General features: G+C 46.2%; 2 protein-coding genes across 2 annotated transcripts in view; one reads left to right on the top strand and one right to left on the bottom strand.

Moving 5' to 3' along the window:
• The window catches only part of Zfp664 (zinc finger protein 664), a 28,121-nt gene that overhangs the window by 4,833 nt on the left and 6,008 nt on the right, over positions 1-17,280 (top strand). The window lies entirely within an intron of this gene.
• On the bottom strand, positions 10,661-11,106 carry Rpl27l5 (ribosomal protein L27 like 5). The gene has a single exon (XM_039090125.2). It carries the CDS (start codon positions 11,104-11,106, stop codon positions 10,756-10,758), a length of 351 nt encoding a protein of 116 aa, XP_038946053.1. The 3' UTR covers positions 10,661-10,755.

Genomic DNA, 17,280 nt, shown 5'->3' with positions numbered 1-17,280 from the left:
AATCTGATGCTTTGGAAAGAGTGTGTTTGAGTATCGGAGACTTTAGGGAGAAATGGCTGATGTAACTGATGTGGTTAGAGAAATCCAGTAAGGTAGAGGGTACAGGGCTTGGTAGATGAGGCAGATGGTGCCTGGGTTTCAGGCATGGACAGATGGATAGAAATAGGTGCTATAATGAGATTTGGCCTTGGACCCACTGAGTTTGAGGGACTTAGAAACAGGTCACGTAGTCTTTTCATGGAGGCTTTATGAGCATTTGCCTCTGAAGAGCAATGTGCAGCTTCATCATTGAAGTTGTTTCTTTGTAGTAATTTGTTTTTGAAATATGATTATACGTTGCAGATTGTTTAAGTTGGGGCATGTCTGTACAGCTTAGCCTGCATTGTTGGTGTCAGGTGGAATTATTGCATGTGGCCTGACTGTGAGTTTGGATGATGTTTGGTAGTCGGGAATTGCTTTGAGCATTAGCAGTCCTGCTTTCAGTTTTCTATGACAGTAGTGTGTCATCGATTTCTATAATACTGATGAACATGTAAGGAGGGGACAGAAAGTAGGCAGAGTGGCACTCTGGCCATGCTTCCATGGGGCTGTGCCCACTTGACCCTTAGAGGACAGACAGATGGGGGTCTGGGAATTGGTCATTTTCTTTAAAGAGCAGATAAGACCATGTGAAGCACAATGAGGACATACTGGCCAGAGCTAGACGTTTATATCCCAGAGGACAAAGCCTCTATCTGCAAAGATAAAGTATTTGGGAAGGGAAGAAGGCCAACAGAGAGAGAGAGACAGACAGACAGACAGACAGACAGACAGACACTGTTGATGTGAGGGGCTTTCTGTGGCACGCAGCATGAAGGTGAGCTTTTTATTTTGTGGCCTCATGTGAATGGCTCTGCCCTACTGTTTGCTGTTTCTGTCCGTCTGTGCTTGTAGCTTCTTGTGTACTCCCTCTTCTGGACATGACTGCGTTTCCCTAGAATGATATATATTTTCCTAGAATGGCCATGTCAGAAGGTGCTCCTGAGTCTCTCCCAACTAACCTCATAGATGCAGCTTTTCTCTGGGAGGCGCCAGTGGCTTAGCTTAGTGCTGTTCCACTTCTGTTGCAGAGTAAAGTCCTTGAGTGTATGAGAGTCTGGCTCAGTCAGTGTCTGGGGAAAAGTGAGATGAGAATGCTCAAAGGTTTCTGGAATTAGAAAGGGGTTGGGGGTGTGGTACATTTACATGCTCTGGAGGTGTGATAAAGGGAGCAGGGAAGACAATATTTGTCAGGTTGGTGCTGATAAGCCCTGATTTAAATTAAGATCATGTGTCTGTGTTGGAGAGTCCTAGCGGGCGTGCGTGGGGAGGGGAGGGAGGAGTGTTTTTGATTTTTGTCGAATGGTTTTTGGTCTTGGGAAAGCTGTGATTGTGTGAGGGAGAAACAGCCTGATGTATCTCAGGCTGACCTTGAACTCACAGAGTAGCTAAGGGTGGTTTGTGCTGACATACCTGGTTTATGAATAGTCTTGGGAATGGAAAGACATTGTGCGTGCTGGTTGAATACTCTGCCAAATGAGCTGCACACTACCCAGCCCTGGAAGAAGAGAGGTTTTTAAACAAGTAGAATTTACTTTCAGAGGTGTTCTGGGCTACTTGTACTTGGAATTAGTGTTGTGTCTGTACTTGCTTCTCTCTCTGGAGCATTCAGTCTGTCCTCAGTAGCGTTATTCCAGAGCTCGTTTTTCATAGCCAGGCAAGTTCATAACAGAAACCATAACTTATTTTCACATCTAAAATAAGATGCAGAATAGCGTGTTCCACGGCACTGGGACAGCTATAGGAAATCCTTGGTGGCCAAAGCAGGACTGTGGGCTGTGTATCCCCATAAGTTCACAGTGGACCAATGAAAAGAATCAGCAGCCTTTCTTCTGCATAGCTAGTGCTGCTGTGTCCAGATCATCCAGATCATCATCTTATTTGTACTTTAACATGTTAGACTGATTTGAAACACGTCAGAGTCTGCACTGCCCTTGCTGTAATGTCTCTGCTAAGCCGTGGATGGAACTCAGAAGCTCACTTGAAGCTGCAGAGAGCCTGTGCACATTCTCAAGGTGTTTGGCAGTCAATTAGAAGTTGGTGCGTGGCAGAGGCATCTCTGAGCTGGTGTTAGAGTGCCCTCTGGAGGTGCCAGGATGAATTTGTTTTGGTAGCAACCAGTCCAGACTCGGGGCCAGGTGGATGAAACAGGGCAAGGATGTGAACTGGGAATTGAAGTGGATGTAAAAAGGCATTACTGAGGCCTGTCAGGCCAGCTGAGGGTGGGAGAGTTTTTATAGCTAGGGAAGAATGCTGTTTGGAGGCAAAGAAATACGGCCTCTGGTAGCCTTCGAGAGAAAAGACAGGAAGTGCCCCCAGTGACTGGAGGAAAGTGGGGGCAAGGCAGGTTGAGTTGGTCATCTGGCAGCCAGAGAAGAGGGTGGTTGAGGTAAAGTGTGACTTTTCTTTAATGGTTGCTAAATGCTAAAGAGGAATAAGCCAGGGACAGTTGGAAGAGGTGGGTGATGTTGGTAGAAGATCTTGATCACTGTGGTTGGTAATGCAGGAATCTTATAGGCCATAGGTCAGTGCCTCACTACATCATCATTTTTACTGCACTAAAAAACAATGGAGTCAGAACAGACCTTTGGAGGTACCTGTATTTAGGAGGAAGGATTAAAAGAAATGATGACAAGGTCAAAGAATGAAGATTTTGAGAGTAGGGACCCACAGATTTGTAGAATGAGGAGTCTACAAGGGGAAGGTTATCTACAGTGCTCTACAGGGGCAGCGTAGCAAGCTGGGCAGCAGTGTGTGAGGCTACAGAATTTCAGCCAGCACAGCTGGTACCACAGAGCACAGGCGGAACCTCTCTGTACCTGTACACTTTGTGCTGTCCAGAGTAATACTTGCCCTTTTGTATGCATATATTCACTCCATGGAGCACACATATGGAGGCAACTCCATTCTTCCTTCTTACCATGTAGGTCCTGGAGACCAAACTCAGGTCACTAGGCTTAGCAATAGGTGGCTTTCTCTACTGAGCCATTCTGTAGCCCCAGCCCTTTTGTTTTTACTGGCCAAATGACATGGAAGAGGTTGTTCCCATATCCCTGTGATGTTGGGAGAGTTCTTGAGGAAAGAGCAGGTAAGTCCAAGTTTTGATGATTATTTGGGTAGGTGCATACAGGGCCGTTTGCTGTCACAAGTGATGTTTTCTCTCTTTTTGTGGGAATAATGCAATAGTTGATAAAGATAACAGGTGATATCAGAGGTGCCACCAACAGTATAGGATGATAAAGGGGTCAGGGACTGGGGTTAGGAGTTAGCTTTGAGTGGCAGCTGACTGTGAGTGTATTCTTTAGGGAACTCAGTAGCTAAAGACCACTCTGGCTGTAGACATGGTCCCCTGTATGAACTGGGGTGCAGACCTTTGGAGACCTTTTCAGTTACTTATTGCAGTAACTAATACAAGAAGTAAGACAGGCCAGGGTTTGTTTTGGCTCACAGTTCTGAAAAAGGGTCCATTTCATCATAGAACAACTTAGGGCACTTGTTGGGATTACAAGCTGACGGCAGACAGGAAATAGGGCTACACTATACAACCTCAGAGCCTCTACCTAGTGACAGCAGCTCCAGACAGACCCCACTCTTCTAAAGGTCTCCAATTTTCCAAAACATATTACCAGCCCTGGACAGAGTAGGGACACTTCACATTCAAACCCCAGCACAGGTCTTGACTGTTCAGTCAGCCTTCAGAAAACTTACAACCATGATGTTGTCATCTGTGCTGTCTCCCCATGCTGGGCCCCACCAAAGGGTCTGTGCAGTCCCTTTGTTTTCATACTGTAACACTGATCTTTGAGACGCTCACAGCTTGGGTCTGTCCTGCTTTCAGGATGAGATGTCCTTGTCACTCCAGAAGAAAATATCAAGCGTGCTTTGTGGAGTGGCCTTGGGAGACCCTGCTTGTTTCAGGGATCAGAGAGCCTCCTGAGAGAGCTGCATCCGTAGGAGCATGGAAGGGAACAGAGATTTGTTCAGCCCGTGTTAAGAAAGGGGGATGTACGTTGTCGGGTTTCTTTGGGCTTGGGGCAAACCTCAGGAACAAGGTCGTCCTTTCTAGGACAGTGGATGTTTCTTGTCTTTCCTAAGCCTTGGACTCGTTTTCTTCTCTGCGTCTGCTTTCATCTGGCTGATGGGCTTGCCTTCCTCCTGAGGGCTTTGCTGCAATCTCTTGGACCCTCTGCAGTACTTGTGGACTTGGTAATCTTCTAGGTTCTTCTCTCAAGCTGACCACTGCATTCTTTCAGGGTTGTTTATAATCTTGAGAGACAGAGAAAAGCTGATTTTTGTTGGTGCTTTTGATAGTGTTATAGGCCCTGTCATAGGTAACAGTTAATTACGGCTGTGCTTGATCTCATTGGCTGGAAAGCACGGTGACTGGTGTGCACAGTAAGAACCAGTAACAGAACTGCATGTGACTCTTCTCTTATAACAAGTTCCCGGTCCCTTCTACCTATAGGGAAGGTTGTGAGAAACTGTCCCTGATGTATCTGTTTGCCTTGATGTGTAGAGCCTTTCCTTGGCACTAACAGTGCTATGATCACTTCCATCAGCAGTGTGGCCTCCTGCCAGTTCCTCTCCCTAAAGTCTGAGAACAAATTAACATCACCCCAGCTTCACAAATTATAGGGTGAGAGTACGTCCTCTCTGAGTAAAAACATGACAGCAAGTTGATGCCTAAAGTCCTATACCTAAAAACAGACCTTGAGATTTCTACTCAAACTGCCATGAGTGTGTGTGTATGTGTTTGGGGGAGTAAGTTCAGCTGTGACAATGGCCGTGCATCCATCTGTGTAGAACCAACCCTTCAGACTGCTAGCATTACTATAAGTGCCCAAGCATCTTTTACTTCTTCCTGTTAGTACCTTGTAGGATCTGGGAAGTTCATTGTAATTCCTTTCTTCACCTTCAAGTGAAGATTGTCTGTGGGATGGTAAAGCCAAATCAAGAGTCTCTCTGTCTGGCTTGACTTTGTCTTCAGTATTCCTCTTGCCTGAAGCCTCCCCTCCCCTCCCCTCTCCTCTCTTGGATTCCCGCCAGCTGAGTCAGCCATGCAACATCCGAGACTTCCATCTCTGTTAGATGTAGTTCCTCACAGGAGGATCACTATGGTACCAAGCAAAGGTTACCAAAGTCCTTGCTTTTCTTCCCCATAATCACTTTTCTTCTTTGTTCTTCATGTCTTGAATCCTGTGTATTTACAAAAGCTCCCGGTATGACTGGTCTGTCCTGTCTTGTGATCTCTTCAGATTGCCCATTCACAGTACCCAGTTCTTTGAAATACCTATGCTTCTCGGCTGTCCATAATATAAACTTGGTGCTTTTGTCCTTTCTTTGTATTTAGTAGAACCCTAAGACCTCTATGACCTTGCAACCACTAGTGACCCTGCCTCTGCTCCTTCTGCAGTGTCTTGAAGGGCTACTGTCACTGTAGTCAGTTTTTCCCCTTGTTTCATCATTTGTCCAAGATAAATAGAGAACCTTCTCAGAGTATTTTATTTAAAATGTAAGTGCTCTTTTGGGTAAGCCTGGTACATCTCTCCCTGCATCAGTCCTGAGTTTTGTTTACCTGTCTTGTCTTAGGTCAGGGGTTCACTGTCTGACTCCTTGTTAGGGGATAGAAACTGCTCATGCTCCAAGTGACAACAGACTCTTCTCCCCTGTACATGTTCACTTTCTGTTGGTTGAGAAGTATAGCTAAGGAGTTACGACCCAGGTATAGCAATAGCCAATCTAGCATCCCTGGTTCATGTGGTTTATAGAAATAGCAGAGAAATGGGTGTGGAACGGATTCTGTTGCTGATGGAGGTCACTTTCCACTTTGCTAAAAAACTGTCTTGTCTCCCTGGAGCTGGCTGATGTGGGTTCGTGCTATTCTTCAGCCTTTCTTCTGCCTTTTCTTGTCAGTGGCTGAGCTTTCTAGCCTATTGGCCTGGGGTTTGAACTAGTTTTGTTCTTTTGGCACTCACCTCTGTAGCCATGGAGGAAGGAAGTTGTGATAGCAAGTGAGTCCTATCAGGAGAGGGAACAGATCTGGCCTGCCCCTCATCCCGTAATGTGGATAGACGCACCACTCTGGCACAGGCAGAGTATAGAGAGGACATTTTTATAAGTCACACCCTGACCCTTGCTAGCCCTCCTAGCCATGGCCTGAGGAGCTTCTGTTTCATTGGCTACCCATTGTGCTCTTCCGTCATGAGGGAAAAGTAGGTACCTCACCCCTCTCAATGAGTGTGTGAGTGAGGTATGTAGCTAGTTACTGTGAGACCAAGGATTTGAACTTGGGTCTTTTATCTAGAAGCCCTCTGTTCTCCAAGTTATTCTGATGTTACACATTTACTAGGTAGAAAAGATAAGTTTAGTCCTGTGTGTGCTATTCCCATGAGACACGGGCTGTCATTTGTCCATTGCAGTGCAGTTTCTGTAGGTGGTGTTGGAGTGAGAACACTCTAGTAGAGTCAAGCCTGTCAACCTGCCCGTGATAGAGGCCCAGGAGGAGCAGAAATGGCAGGAGGTAGCCAAGGCTTTGGCTTGGGGCAGAGTTGCAGCCTTCATTGCTGGAGATGAGCTCATAGCCTTCAGAAGCCTTTGTCTATGAAGTAACACCAAACACCAGACTCTCATACACTAATTAAATTAGGAAATAAATAAGCAAATATTTATTTAGCCTCAGCTGTGCTCTGAGCACTCTGATAGACACTGGTTCCTTTCTGTAGTTATCCCAGCTAGTCACCGGAGATGTTAATATCCTACTGTGCAGATAGCCTGAGATAGCCGGGATCACACAGCAAGCTGTGCTCAGGCCTCTACCTAGCTGTGCCAGTTTCTAGGTCATTTCAGCAAGAAGATTATGCTGAAGGGATCTGTAGATACACACCAGAGTTTTCCCTCATATTCTTTTTTTTTTTTTTCTTTCTTTTTCTTTTCTTTTTTTCGGAGCTGGGGACCGAACCCAGGGCCTTGCGCTTGCTAGGCAAGCGCTCTACCACTGAGCTAAATCCCCAACCCCTTCCCTCATATTCTTAACACACGCACTCATCCTCACTCAAGAGAACTTGGCCTCATTCCCCTTGTAATTTGATGTTCTTCTCTGGATCCAATTTCATAGCTTATGGAAATTTCTAGTTAAAAAATCAGATAACCCTTTCTATCTTTTTTTTTCCTCATTAGGCTAAGGCCTCTGAAATACAGCACCCCCAGGAGAAAGTGAAAACATCTCTTTCCTACACCTCTGAAAACATGGCCCATGTACACTTCATTCTTTTATGAGCAAAACCAGGGAAGCCAATCAGTGGTGGCAAGTCCTGATAATAAGGCAGTAAGAATGACATCAGATCTTCTGTCAATAAGGGAGCGAAGTTTTTACAGTTTGATATAATTCCAAAAAAGGAGAAAGATAGAATTTGCTTGATGTCACCAGTCTGTTTCTAGAATCTCACCATAATCAGAGCCACCTTTGATAAATCCAAGAAGCAGCCTAAAGGGTCTGGAACCCTTAGGGAAGCATCTTCTGTTACAGTAGAGGTAAGAGTGCACTCAGAACCCATTCAGAAGAAGCCAGCTGCTAAGGGAGCATCTGGATCCTTATGACTCATTGTTGAGATATACTGCCCAGTGGCAGCCAATCCCAGAGGGAAACTCTGTTTGAGGGTCCCTGCTCTGAGGCCAGTCCCATGTTAAGAAGTTTTCTGGAGTACCAACCACTAACATAGAAGGTCCAGCCATAAGAAACAAACTCATGCGACCCTGCTTCATGCTGGGATTATTCTGAGCTGGACTTGTACCCAACTCCTACTGTCTGGCTTCTAAGGCAGATGGCTGAGTGAAGACAAACAGACCAGACCCTTTATCTAAAACTGCTCCTTGGTCTTCAGCTGCAGCTTTCTATAGTGGTAGTGTTATGGGAGGAAGGTTAACTGCCTGTTGTGTGCCAAGACCCAGGGAGTAGTGCTAGCCTGACATCCCATTTTGTAGGGGAGATAGCACATAGGCCTCAGTACCAATTTTTTTTTTTAATTGAATTTATGTGACAGGACCTTTAGAAACCTGGGACTTGTGCTTTCTCCCAGACCTGCCAAATTAGAGCCAGGTGGCTTTTGATTTTTTAGACTTCCTGACTACTTTTTTTGGGGGGGAGAGGGGTTGCTCCCTCATGGGTGGGGTACCCATCCTTCATAGAAGCAGCTGAGTAGTGAGGTTAGTAAGCTGCTTCTGCTTGGAAATTACAACCCTTTAAAAGCAAATACTTCAGAATGATGTTGGAGGACTCGGAAGTGGGGTGTGTTTGAGGACAGAGTATGGTAATGGACTCACAAAGCACATAAGTGTCTATGCTGTTCACATGTGCCCAAGCCTCTCTAGGGTGGGGTTGGTTCTCAGCCCTGACTGTCTCTGAACCTCTTCAAGCTTGGAAAAATTATCAGAGAGCTTTAAAGTTCTGTGGTTACAGAACTTTGATGTCTCCCATAATAGAAGTGAAAATTAAAATTTTACAAGAATGTTAAATCGAGATTGGCAAGATGGCTAGGCAAATAATGGTTTTGATCCAGTCCTGTCACCTGAGTTTGATCCCCATGGTAAAAGGGGAAGCTGATTCCTACAAGGTCTACATACGTACTATAGCAAGCTTGCCAACACTCGTCTATCAGTACACACACAAAGTACAAAAATAAAAAAAATTAATGTTTTATCACTGCTTAGAAATGGAAGGGATGGGGCTGGAGAGATGGCTCAATTAAGAGCACTGACTGCTCTTCCAGAGGTCCTGAGTTCAATTTCCAGCAACCACATGGTGGCTCACAACCATCTGGAATGGGATCCGATGTCCTCTCCTAGTGTGTCTAAAGATAGTGACAGTGTACTCATATACATGAAATAAATAATTTTTTTAAAGAAAGAAATGGAAGGGATGCAGTTGAGATAGAGAATGGAAACCGAACATAAGGTGTTCTCTATAGGTTCCTCTAGCCCACCGGGTGACAGTAGTATGGTTCCCTGTATTTTCAAGGCAGACACACTGGCCACATAATGCTCATACGCTGTCTTAGTACTTTTGCACAGGACACTGAGATCAGATGAAGGTGTGGTATTGGGTCTCTAGCATTTGTGGAAGTTGGGTCTTGGGGATAACTTGCTTAAGATACAGTGCTGGTAAGCAGGAGAGACAGAGCCGAGATTCCAAGGTGTCTGTTGTGTGCCAAGGTCTCTGTTCTAAGGGTCTTTGCAAAGTGGTTCTGTCCACACGTAGAGGAAGAGCTGAATGTTCTGACACCAAGTGGGAAATGTGAAGAGATTACTTTAAGATTTCAGAGCGGGGTTGGGGATTTAGCTCAGTGGTAGAGCGCTTGCCTAGGAAGCGCAAGGCCCTGGGTTCGGTCCCCAGCTCCGAAAAAAAAGAACCAAAAAAAAAAAAAAAAAAAAGATTTCAGAGCTAGGGTGTGCTCAAGAACAAACTTGAATGTACCCCTATCTGCAGAAAATGCTGGTCCTAAGAAGGGCTTCAAGCTTCTCTGAGCTTCTCAAATTAGGGTTTTGCCTGTGGTTGACAGTGGGCACTTGTGTCAAATTTAAGGAGTAGAATTAGAAGGCAGTGGGCTGGAATGGGAAGAGTGTGCCAATGAGGAGCATTGGTGGCTGCTTTGACTGGGGCCACTTAGACATGGTAGCTGGCCTAGGGCACTGTTCCTCATTCTTACATGCTTGTGTGTGTGTTGTGGACGTGGATGTGGCAAGGCTGCCTGTATTGTGTCCGTGGCATACAGACTCTTACTGCTGGCTGCCTACTCTGTTGGTGAGCCTTTGCCACCCAGTCTGCCCTGCTGCTGCCAGCTACAATGTCTATGGAGATGTGTCTCCTGGGGAGATGGATGGAAAGAGTGAAAGTACTGCAGTGGAGAGGGGGTTAGGGGTTTATGAGGTGTCATCTTTTAGAGGAAAGTATATAAATGAGGTACACAGCTGCACCCATTCCTTCCTCCAAGTGCGTGGGCAGGAAGGGAAGCCTTAGGGCAAGGCAGGCTTGGGAGAAGGATGGGTCACTAACAAAGGGACATTCATTGTGTACTGTCCCAAATGGAACAGGACTCCCAATAGTGTGCCATTTCCTTCTTTAGTGGTTTCTCAGGCTCCTGTCACAAAAGTGCTGTGAACAGATTTTATTCTCACCAGCTGCTGTAAGATGATGGCCTCATTTTTGTGTGAAACCTCAGGGAAGCTACCATTTCGTCTGGCACATTCCCTTGATAGCTGTGGCTCATGCACACATCGCAGTCTCTGCTCTGTCTCCACGTAGCTGCCTCTGTATTGGTCAAACTTAAACAAAAGGAAAAAACATTAGGGCCCAACTTCATCTCTTAAGTCTTCATTTTTTTTAAATTTTTTTTAAAGATTTTTATTTATTTTACATATGTGAGTACACTGTAGAGTGAGTACACTGTAGCTGTCTACAGACACACCAGAAGAAGGTTTTGGATACCATTACAGATGGTTGTGAGCCACCGGGTGGTTGCCGGGAATTGAACTCAGGACCTCTGGAAGAGCAGTCGGAGCTCTTAATCACTGAGCCATCTCTCCAGCCCTTTTTTTTTTTTTTTTTAATTTTTAATGACGAAAACAAAAATACATCTAAAAGCGAAGCTTCTGGGAAAACCATTTGTTCTTCCCCATCTTGTATCACTCCTCAAACTTGACCTTGGCCTCCTGCCTGGCCTTGCGTTTCAATGCTGGGTCTCTGAACACATCCTTGTTGACAACAGTTTTGTCCAAGGAGATATCCACAGAGTACCTTGTGGGCATAAGGTGATTGTAGTTATAAACTTTCACAAAGGACTTGATCTTGAATTGCTTGACGATTTTCTTCTTGCCCATGGTGACTGTCACTTTTTGGGGAGAGCAGTCAATTCCAGCCACAAGGACAAGGCTGTGAGGGCGGTCTGAGGTGCCATCATCAATGTTCTTTACGGTGACGGCTTTGCATCCAGCCAGGACCAGCACCACTTTCCCAGGTTTCATGTACTTTCCCATTTCAACAGCAAGCAGTCAGCACCCAGGAGAAAGCCTAAGTCTTCATCTTTTTTTTTTTTTTTTTTTTTTTTGTTCTTTTTTTCGGAGCTGTGGACCGAACCCAGGGCCTTGCGCTTCCTAGGCAAGCGCTCTGCCACTGAGCCAAATCCCCAACCCCCTAAGTCTTCATCTTAATGGGAGGAGAAGCCCTTAGTCCTGCCAAGGCTCAACCCCACAATGTAGGGGAATGTCAGGGAGGGAGGTGGAAAGGGATGGGAGTTTATGAACAGGAAACCAGGAACGGGGATAACATTGAAAAGTAAATAAAAAATATCCAATAAAAAATTTCCATGGAGTGTTTAAGAAGGAAAGGGGAAAAAGTCTTCATCTTAATCAGATGAAGGCTACATTCCAGCCTGTATGAGATTGGAGAGATACCAGTGTGTACCCCTCTTTCTTGACAGAGCTGATGGCTACTTGATTAGAGCAGGATTCTGTTACTGAACTATGGTTGGGCTACATAGTAGAAGGGGTTTGGACCAAGGTCAGGGTTAGAGGAAGAAGTGATGTCAGGAGCAAAGCCCAGATGATTCTGGGAAGCAGCATTTGAGGAATGTTGAAGTAGAGGGGGTTTCCCCATCACAGATCTCAGAGCTTCATGTAGACATTAAGTCAGTACTAGATCATACTTACTCACTCTTCTAAGACTGTGGTGCAGCCGCAGCCACCACCCCTCCCTGATCCCCACCCAGGATATCCCATCTTTTGTTCCCTGCTGTCAGTCTGCCCTTTAGGACTAGCTCTTACTCCCTTCCTGTCTCTGGAGATGTTACCACCTGGAGGTCTTTCCATGGGAATGGTTTTATTTCTTTGAAACATAGTTCCATGTGAAGTGTATGTATCTTGACTGGTGGGAGCTTCAACCTGAGTTCCTGTGTTATAGAAATTATTTAATCCCAATCCAGGGTTTCTACACTGCCATGACCATTTTAGTTCCCAGATGAAATCAGTGCTACAGCTGGGCAGATATCTACCCTCTGCTATTAGAATTTACTTTCCTATTGATAGCCCTGAGTTAATATTGTGTTTCATCTGGACTGCTCTTATCTCCATTTGGCCCACCCTCAGGGCCATGTTTTCATGGCACACCTAGCCCATCTCCATCCCTAAGCTCAGGAAACCTAAACCCCACCTGTACCTCTCTGCCTAGCTATTGGCTGTTGCCATCTTTATTTTCCAATCAAATAATTCAGGGGCAAGGTCACTTAGGTCTGTGTGCAAACTCTGGGTCTTGGGAGGCCCTCACCTCACTTAGCATTGCAATACACAGTAGAAGACCAAACCTTAGCAGTCCTGCTTCTGTTTCACCCACTGCCTTCCCCACACATCTACTTCCCTCTGAGTCCTCCTGTGGCTGTTCTTGTGCAGGTATTTCAGCTTTTAGGTGCTCACCATCTATGCTATTGGGGGGTGGGAGGGAGACTCTCCCAGAGCTTGCTCAAAGGATTCTGGGGCTGGCATGTGCCGCAGTCCTAATACTCTCCAGAGCAGACCCAGTGTCTGGCCCTAGTCACGTGTCCATGGAACACAGGCCTCTGTGCTTGCCTCTGCTGTTCTGCATCTAAGAGGTAAGCGACAAGCTGTCATCATCTCTTCTGGTAATAGCTCTCTTCTAGGCTGACAGGTATGCTCACTTTCGAGCATCAGAGCCACTCATCAGCATGCCTTGTGGGAGCGAGGATTCAGGATCTTCCAGTGCAGTCTTCCAGTTCTCAAGTCTGTTGTGACTCATTGCATTTCCCTACCCATGTGCCACCATGACACCATCTGCAGCTGTCAGTGAGAAATGTGGTCTGGTTGCTGTTTCCCTCTACATCGAGAAGTGTTTCTGAGAGCCTCTCAGTAGAGAGATGGTCAGTGTGCCTGCTTTTCCTTTTCTTTTCCCAGAAACTGCTCCTGAAGCTTTGGATGGCCAAGTACATATCACATGCTCTGGGTGGAGTGTGGTATGATGGTCACGTCTACAGGTCTGACCTAGCAAGGGTACCCTACACTCAGTGCTTTGTGGTCACTCTGCCTAGAGTGGGTTTGCTGGGACTGCAGAGCAACCCACAGCCTGAGAGCTACAGAGAGCTTAAAGCATCATTTTTACTTACGAGTAATAGGGTCATAGGGTTGTTGTCTTCAAAGTACTGCAGTTGTTTCTGAATAGTCCCATTTCAGATAACGCCTAAGAAATGGTGTGGACCTCAGGCAAAATTACTGCCTGTCATTTGCAAAAGGAGAGAAAGAGTACAGGAGAGGGGTGGGGTGGGGGGAAGAGGCCTGTGTACGCTCCCTGCATGAGAAGTCATCAATCCCTGACCTTCTGGTGCAGAAGGAGCTGGCAAAAGCCTTATACATTTCTAGCAGGTAGGAGGCTCAGGACATTTAACAGTGGAAACCAGGACATGTCCTATATCCCTGTGAGAAGGCAGAGATCTGGACTAGCAGGCTGAGACTTCTATAATAGAAGGCTCTCTGTCCTTTTGGTGTGTGTGAGAAAAACTGTCTTGAAGAAAGCCAGTCATCAGCATTTCTCATCTAGTAAGGGGCTGAGCCCTGGAGATAGGTCCATAGATAACCTTAGCTCCTGCTTTAGAACAGCCAGCACTAGCCCCATTCTTCCTGCTTTCATCTGTCTTGTAAGGTGAGCCTGAGGATTAGGTGGAAAGGAGCCAAAAAAAGACAGTCCCAGCAGTGTGTTTGGAAGAGTGCGAAGGATTGCAGTTAGAGCTGCACATCATCACAGAGTTAGATCATCACAGGGTGCCCAGTCATGTAGAGAGAAGACAACTTGGGACAGAAGGGGCTCAGTGAACAGTTGGCAAGAAAATGGGTGAGGATTGGCAATGAATTGTAGGATGGCTGGGTCACTGAGAAAAGACACTTGGAGAAGAACCATAGACCAGGTTGGTCATGACAAGTGAAGGCCGCAGGAGGTAAACAACCTTGGAGCATCATGAGTCTAGAGCTCTTTAAGGAACTTTTGCTAGGTATTGGCTGACGACTGCTTGGCATTGAGGAAATACTTCTTTTTTTAAAGATTTATTTATTTATTTTTATATGAGTACACTCTAGCTATTCGCAGACGCACCAGAAGAGGGCATCAGACCCCATTATAGATGGTTGTGAGCCATCATACGGTTGCTGGGAATTGAACTCAGGACCTCTGGAAGAGCAGTCAGTGCTCTTAACCACTGAGCCATCTCTCCAGCCCCGAGGAAATATTTCTTGAGAACAGATGGGAACACATTCTATAAAACCCATAGAGGGGACAAACCAGGATGCCAAATAGAGGGGAGTAGCCTGAGTGCTCTCAGGGGCCCTTGTTCAGGGCACACAGGACATCATGAGAAAAGAACATGCTGTGCTGGAAGTTAAAATGCTAGGGAAGTGTATATCCAGGACTTTTCAAAAAAACAGGGAGGGACTAAGTGTCCATTTGAAATTTGTGATCCCAGACCAAGTCTGATGGCACCGTTTAGGTGCTTAGAACAGAAGCATGTACAAACAAGTATGGGGAGTTGGCTTTGGAAAGACTAGGGGATTGCTCAGAGTGACAGGAAAGTTAGCAGTGAGAGGCTGAATTGAATCGTGCACCAAGAGTGAGAGCATGGTGACCCAGGAAGATTGACTGGCATGAGTTCTACAGCAGAGTTCCTGGTAAGAACAGACCTGGTTGCCATCATAGGTGTAAGGGGGAGTGGGTGGGTGGCAGCAGCGGGAGAGGTTACTGTGGGGACTGCGCTAGAATGGGAAGTGGGAAAGGAGAAGACAGCCAATGTCTCAGTGGTGGGACCAGCATTGGCTAGGAGGCTGGAAATGTGAGCAGAGCTGATGATTCCATAGTGTTCACCAGGCAAAATGCTGTGACAGGTATTTGTGGGCAAAGGACCCTTTCAGTCCTGGTGGACAGGGTGCTGTCAGACCCACAGGCTAGCCTTAGCCTGTCTGTCATATGGGAAGCATGGGTTACTCAACTGAATTGTGAAGTGATGTTGTATCTTCCTCCAGGCTTAACAACCCTTTTTTTGCAGTTGTATATGCAGAGGCCTCTCAGGCTTTTTATGAAAATTTCAAATGAGTTTCAAAGTAAAGAAACAAATGAACCCCTACAGGGCTTGAGTACCACCTGATGCACGTTCTCGTTTCCAGTCATTCCCAGAGTTAGTCTGTGGTGAGTGCAGGTTGCCAATTGCTCTTGTTCCTAACAGAACAAAACACAGAGCACTGCGTCCTTGAGCTTCTTCTCAAGGCCATTGTGTTAATTTGTAAAATGGATGCAAAACTGTTGAGACCTATTTGCTGGGTCTGATGCTAAGAGAAGACTGTAATTCTCTGGCTGAAGTTGGGAAGCTGTGCATGTGACTGTAGCTGTCAAGGAACTTAGCTGGAGTCCCCGCCCCAACCCAGATGTCCTCACAGCAGTTACAGCTTACCATCCTCTGCTTCACATCAGAGAACTGGCATCCTGCCTTGGTGCCTACATCCTCCTGGGCCCTCCCCCCAGTGTGCTGCCTCTCCAGCTGCTGCTCTGTAGAGACAACTCACCTTTGCTCTGCAATACTGGATGGAAATTATGGACCTCTGTGGAGAAACCTGGGAGGAACTCAAGAGCTCGATCTTTTTTTTTTTTAACAAACTTAAACTTTCTGGTCAGCCATGCATATAGCAGGGAATGTTATATATGTAAAGGGAACTGTGTTTCCAGTGCCATTATCAGCCCTTTCTCCCCAGCCTGGCATCCGAAGTTATTTTCTAAGCAGAGGGGCTGTCGCTCCATTTCTGCCTCAGCCCGGGTCTCAGTTGGAGTATCTGCTTGCTCTATTCCCTTCTGCTCTTCCCTGGAGTAAGAGCTGAAGTTGGTGTACTGTGGAGGAGTGTGGGTGTGGTAGCAGTACAGCCTCATGTGGCTTTGTGACCTGACAGACTCTAAGGGAAGCCTGCCATCAGCTGTTCTCTTGTCCCACCTGTCCTGCTTATGTCCTACCATCAGAGTCCCTCTGCAGTGCCAAAGCCTAGAGCCTCTCTTCTTGGGATCCTTTTCAGGCATTTAAGACTCAACACCAGTCCTCAATTTTACCTGCATATGAGGCCAGTTTGAACAGGCAGTCACACCAATCAGATGCTAGTGGATAGTGAAAATGAGGCATAAGGCCAAGTGTTGAGCTTTCTGGAAGCCTTGAGGAATGTTTAGACCTACAGGGTTGTGGAACTCACTGCCGACCACTTGCGGTGCATGACTAACCCACACCTTGGTCTAGGGAGGTCTAACCTGTGGAGCTTTGCTTATCTTTTGTTTTGTTTTTCCTAAAAATTGTATCGGGGTTGGCTCACAAGTCAGGCTGGTGCTGACTTCCTTTGTCCTTTTCTATGGCTGCTACAGCTGTCTTTCTCAGCTCTTCTGAGACACTTAACACTCATGGTCCTGGGTGCAGGCTCAACTGGAGACTTGAGCCATTTCCTTAGTATCCTAGCACCACTGGGGAGTGGTGTGCCTTGTTTGCTTTTGCAGAAGAAGCTGGGGGATGGAGGTGTGTGTTCTTCCTCATCCTTTCTCTACCCTAGGTTCAGGGGCTTGAAAGGATTGCTATTTGCACTTTTTACTTTGCTGTTTCCCTCTTTCCTTGTTTCATTTTTGAAGCACCATATCACATGCCACTCCTGTGGGCTTCAGGGTAACCCAAGACTAGACATTACTTTAATCTAGTGGCATTTCCCTATAGATACAGTGCCCATATGTCACTTAATACCCTCTTTTATATATTGGTTTGTGTTCAGTTCTAAAGGAAGATCTGCTTTTGTCTGGTAGCCTAGCTAGAGCCTAGCTAGCCTAGAGCACCACCTCCTGTGGCCTTGGCTTTTTTTTTTTTTTTTTTTTTTTGGTTCTTTTTTTTGGAGCTGGGGACCGAACCCAGGGCCTTGCGCTTCCTAGGTAAGCGCTCTACCACTGAGCTAAATCCCCAGCCCCGTGGCCTTGGCTTTTTGCCACAAACAGGGTAACTACCTACACAACCTGGCTAAAGTTTCTCTGCCTGTTCCCTGGCGACTTACCTCAGAGGTTCTGTTTGGTTTGCAGTGACCACTGCCTTACTGTGAGGCCTTTAACTGAGAACAAACCAGTTGGTTTTTTACATCTCTCTGTTCAAGTTT

This window comes from Rattus norvegicus, chromosome 12, assembly GCF_036323735.1.
Source record: "Rattus norvegicus strain BN/NHsdMcwi chromosome 12, GRCr8, whole genome shotgun sequence".
NCBI classification, from domain to species: domain Eukaryota; kingdom Metazoa; phylum Chordata; class Mammalia; order Rodentia; family Muridae; genus Rattus; species Rattus norvegicus.
Note: the sequence above shows the minus strand (reverse complement) of the source record. Positions and strands in the feature narration are given on the sequence as shown.

What these genes read in the sequence shown, in the direction of transcription:
- Rpl27l5 (XM_039090125.2), bottom strand. Translation starts at nt 11,106, where the DNA reads ATGGGAAAGTACATGAAACCTGGGAAAGTGGTGCTGGTCCTGGCTGGA.